Raw genomic sequence first — 2554 nt, forward strand, 5'->3', positions numbered from 1 at the left:
GTTTGTAAGACAGACAGAGGATCCTCAGTCCACAAGGACAGCTGGGGGTCTCCGATCTGCTTTAAGAGCGCTGGCGGTGCAGGACGACGCTCATTTTTAAAATTCACCTCGCTGCGTAAAGAGCGCGTAACGCCTCCAACGAATAACCAAGGACTTATCATTTAACCAAAACCACACTCTCTCTCTTTCCTGTTGTGTTCTGTTCAGGTTTCGGTAGAAGAATTGAGAAGAATCCAACACTTGAGGACTAAACTAAAAAGGGTACTTTTCAACGCCTTTTTGTTTTCAAAATTCTCTGCAACTTTGCCCTTCGATCGGAGGCTAGAATGATGTCTTATCTGAAGCAGCCGCAGTACACAGTCAACGGCCTGAGTTTGTCTGCCTCCGGAATGGACCTGCTCCATCCGTCTATCGGCTATCCAGGTGAGGTCATGGAAGACATTTCTTACACAAATAACCATGAAATAATGAAATCACCTCAAATGGCTTAGGCCTATTGCATAGATTTGATTTGTTTATTGTCGAGTCTATTTCTTACGAAATTATGATTAAATTAACTGATAACGATAAGATAAAAACAAGTTAAAAATATATACTAATGTAGACTTGGAAGTATAATTTATTCGAAAGTTGTGTTTTCGATATAATTTGCCATTGGCTTTATAAACATTCTCATCTTGCTTATGTCTGTAGTGAATTATCTAAACTACGAGGGGATAATGTTGTACATTAAACGCTACAATATTCTTCTGCTCCTCGTGGGGTGTACTACATGTCAATTATTAATGATCCTAAACTAACAAGAATCATGTCTTGGAAACGTTTGCAAAAAGAGATCTGAGCAAAGAAAAATATTCCCTGTAAAACGATTTATCCATCTAAACATAGCCTAACTGCTCATGATCAAAATTGCAACGTTAGGCCTATTGGATAGGCTACAGTTGACAAGCCACATTGATTAGCCCATGTAGGATAAAACAATGTTTTTCTCCTAAAGCAATAACCTGTTTGTATTTGTAAAGTAGTCTACTTAATATTGACTTAACGAACAGACCTTTTCTCATACAGGCGCCCCTCGTAAACAGAGGCGCGAGAGGACGACCTTTACGCGCGCCCAGCTGGACATTCTGGAGAACTTGTTCGCCAAGACCCGCTACCCAGACATCTTTATGCGCGAGGAGGTGGCCCTGAAGATCAATTTACCTGAGTCTCGTGTTCAGGTGAGTCCCTAGGCTTTTGAGTAAACACACGCGATCATCCGGGTTCTGAGTCAAGGCCACTTACGCAGCTCGTTAATTTGGATTTGAGAAGTCAAGCACCCAGACGCCACTTCAGAGCGTGTCTTCTCCACTCTGATAATTGGAGTGTTCACCCCCCAGTGTATAGTCCTACGAGCCTCTTCTTTTGCATCCACTATGGCAGACTCTATTGAAATTAAACATGAATAAAACGCTACAACACATTTTTTTTGCGTTCATGGGGTGATAAATAAACTGACTGAGCATCCTCTCCATTTTATTACTACAATTCAACACATGAATTCTTCTTCCAGGTATGGTTTAAAAACCGAAGGGCAAAGTGTCGCCAGCAGGCACAACAGTCCCAGAGCGGCGCGCAGAGCAAGACCAAACCCGTCAAAAAGAGAAGTTCCCCAATGAGAGAAGCCAGCTCCGAGAGCGGTGCCAGCGGACAGTTCACACCGCCTCCCAGCACCTCAAATCCGCTCGTAAGCAGCAGTACTGTCCCGGTGTCCATCTGGAGCCCGGCCTCCATCTCCCCGCTGTCTGACCCACTCTCTACCTCCTCCTCCTCTTGTATGCAACGGTCCTACCCGATGACCTACACCCAGGCGTCCGGATACAGCCAAGGCTACACCGGATCCTCATCGTATTTCAGCGGGATGGACTGCGGATCTTACTTGGCGCCTATGCACCACCAGCTCTCCGCGGCGGGCTCCACCATGAGCCCCATGGGCAGCAACGGGGTCTCCAGCCACCTGAGCCCGCCTTCGTCCCTCTCCACGCCAGGGTATGGGGCAGCGGGACTGAGCTTCAGTGGTCCCACAGACTGCCTGGATTACAAGGACCAGGCCGCGGCCTGGAAACTCAACTTCAACACGGACTGTTTGGATTACAAAGACCAGTCCTCGTGGAAATTCCAGGTGTTGTGAGAAGAATGAGTGAGTGACATTATATTTTCACAATGTGGTGAAATAAACGTCAGTCAATCCGGTGGGCCAGATAGGTTGGCAGGGAATGAGTCGGCGAAAGGCATCGTTTTCCAATGGCTGGTCCTGGGCATCAAACTATTACCCCGAACAGCAGCAGTGAGAGGAGAGGAGCTGCCGCTTCGTCTCTCTGACAGCGTAACAACTGCTGAGTTAACTTATTGAAAATTCAGTGAACTCTCTTTAACTTTGATCAAGGACATGGAACAAAAGTGTTGCCCAAGAAGAAAATGATCAAGAGAAGCTGCAACCCTTGGCTAAGCGCGTGGAATGGGTCAGCTTTCCATAAGCTTCTTACGACTCCCCGATCCTCTCCTCTTGGTTGGC

The 2554-nt window shown here is 46.5% G+C and overlaps 1 protein-coding gene across 2 annotated transcripts; it reads left to right on the plus strand.

Annotated features, from left to right (window-relative positions):
• The first annotated feature begins 326 nt into the window (after positions 1 to 326).
• Positions 327 to 2170, plus strand: LOC120019527 (homeobox protein OTX2-like). Of its 2 annotated transcripts, none has more exons than XM_038962822.1 (3): positions 327 to 428; positions 1053 to 1220; positions 1553 to 2170. In XM_038962822.1, the coding sequence occupies exons 1-3, from the start codon at positions 327 to 329 to the stop codon at positions 2168 to 2170; spliced, it is 888 nt and encodes a 295-aa protein (XP_038818750.1). The 2 variants fall into 2 exon arrangements, with proteins under 2 accessions (XP_038818750.1, XP_038818751.1); XM_038962823.1 differs by having other exon boundaries at positions 327 to 423; positions 1069 to 1220.
• The last annotated feature ends 384 nt before the right edge of the window (positions 2171 to 2554 follow it).

The sequence above is a fragment of the Salvelinus namaycush genome, chromosome 24 (genome assembly GCF_016432855.1).
Source record: "Salvelinus namaycush isolate Seneca chromosome 24, SaNama_1.0, whole genome shotgun sequence".
Classification (NCBI taxonomy): Eukaryota; Metazoa; Chordata; class Actinopteri; order Salmoniformes; family Salmonidae; genus Salvelinus; species Salvelinus namaycush.

Coding starts and splice junctions, on each gene's coding strand:
- LOC120019527 (XM_038962822.1), top strand. CDS start 327: ATGATGTCTTATCTGAAGCAGCCGCAGTACACAGTCAACGGCCTGAGT. Junction 429..1,052: donor CTATCGGCTATCCAGGTGAG/GTCATGGAAGAC, acceptor CTTAACGAACAG/ACCTTTTCTCATACAGGCGC. Junction 1,221..1,552: donor TACCTGAGTCTCGTGTTCAG/GTGAGTCCCTAG, acceptor TTCTTCTTCCAG/GTATGGTTTAAAAACCGAAG.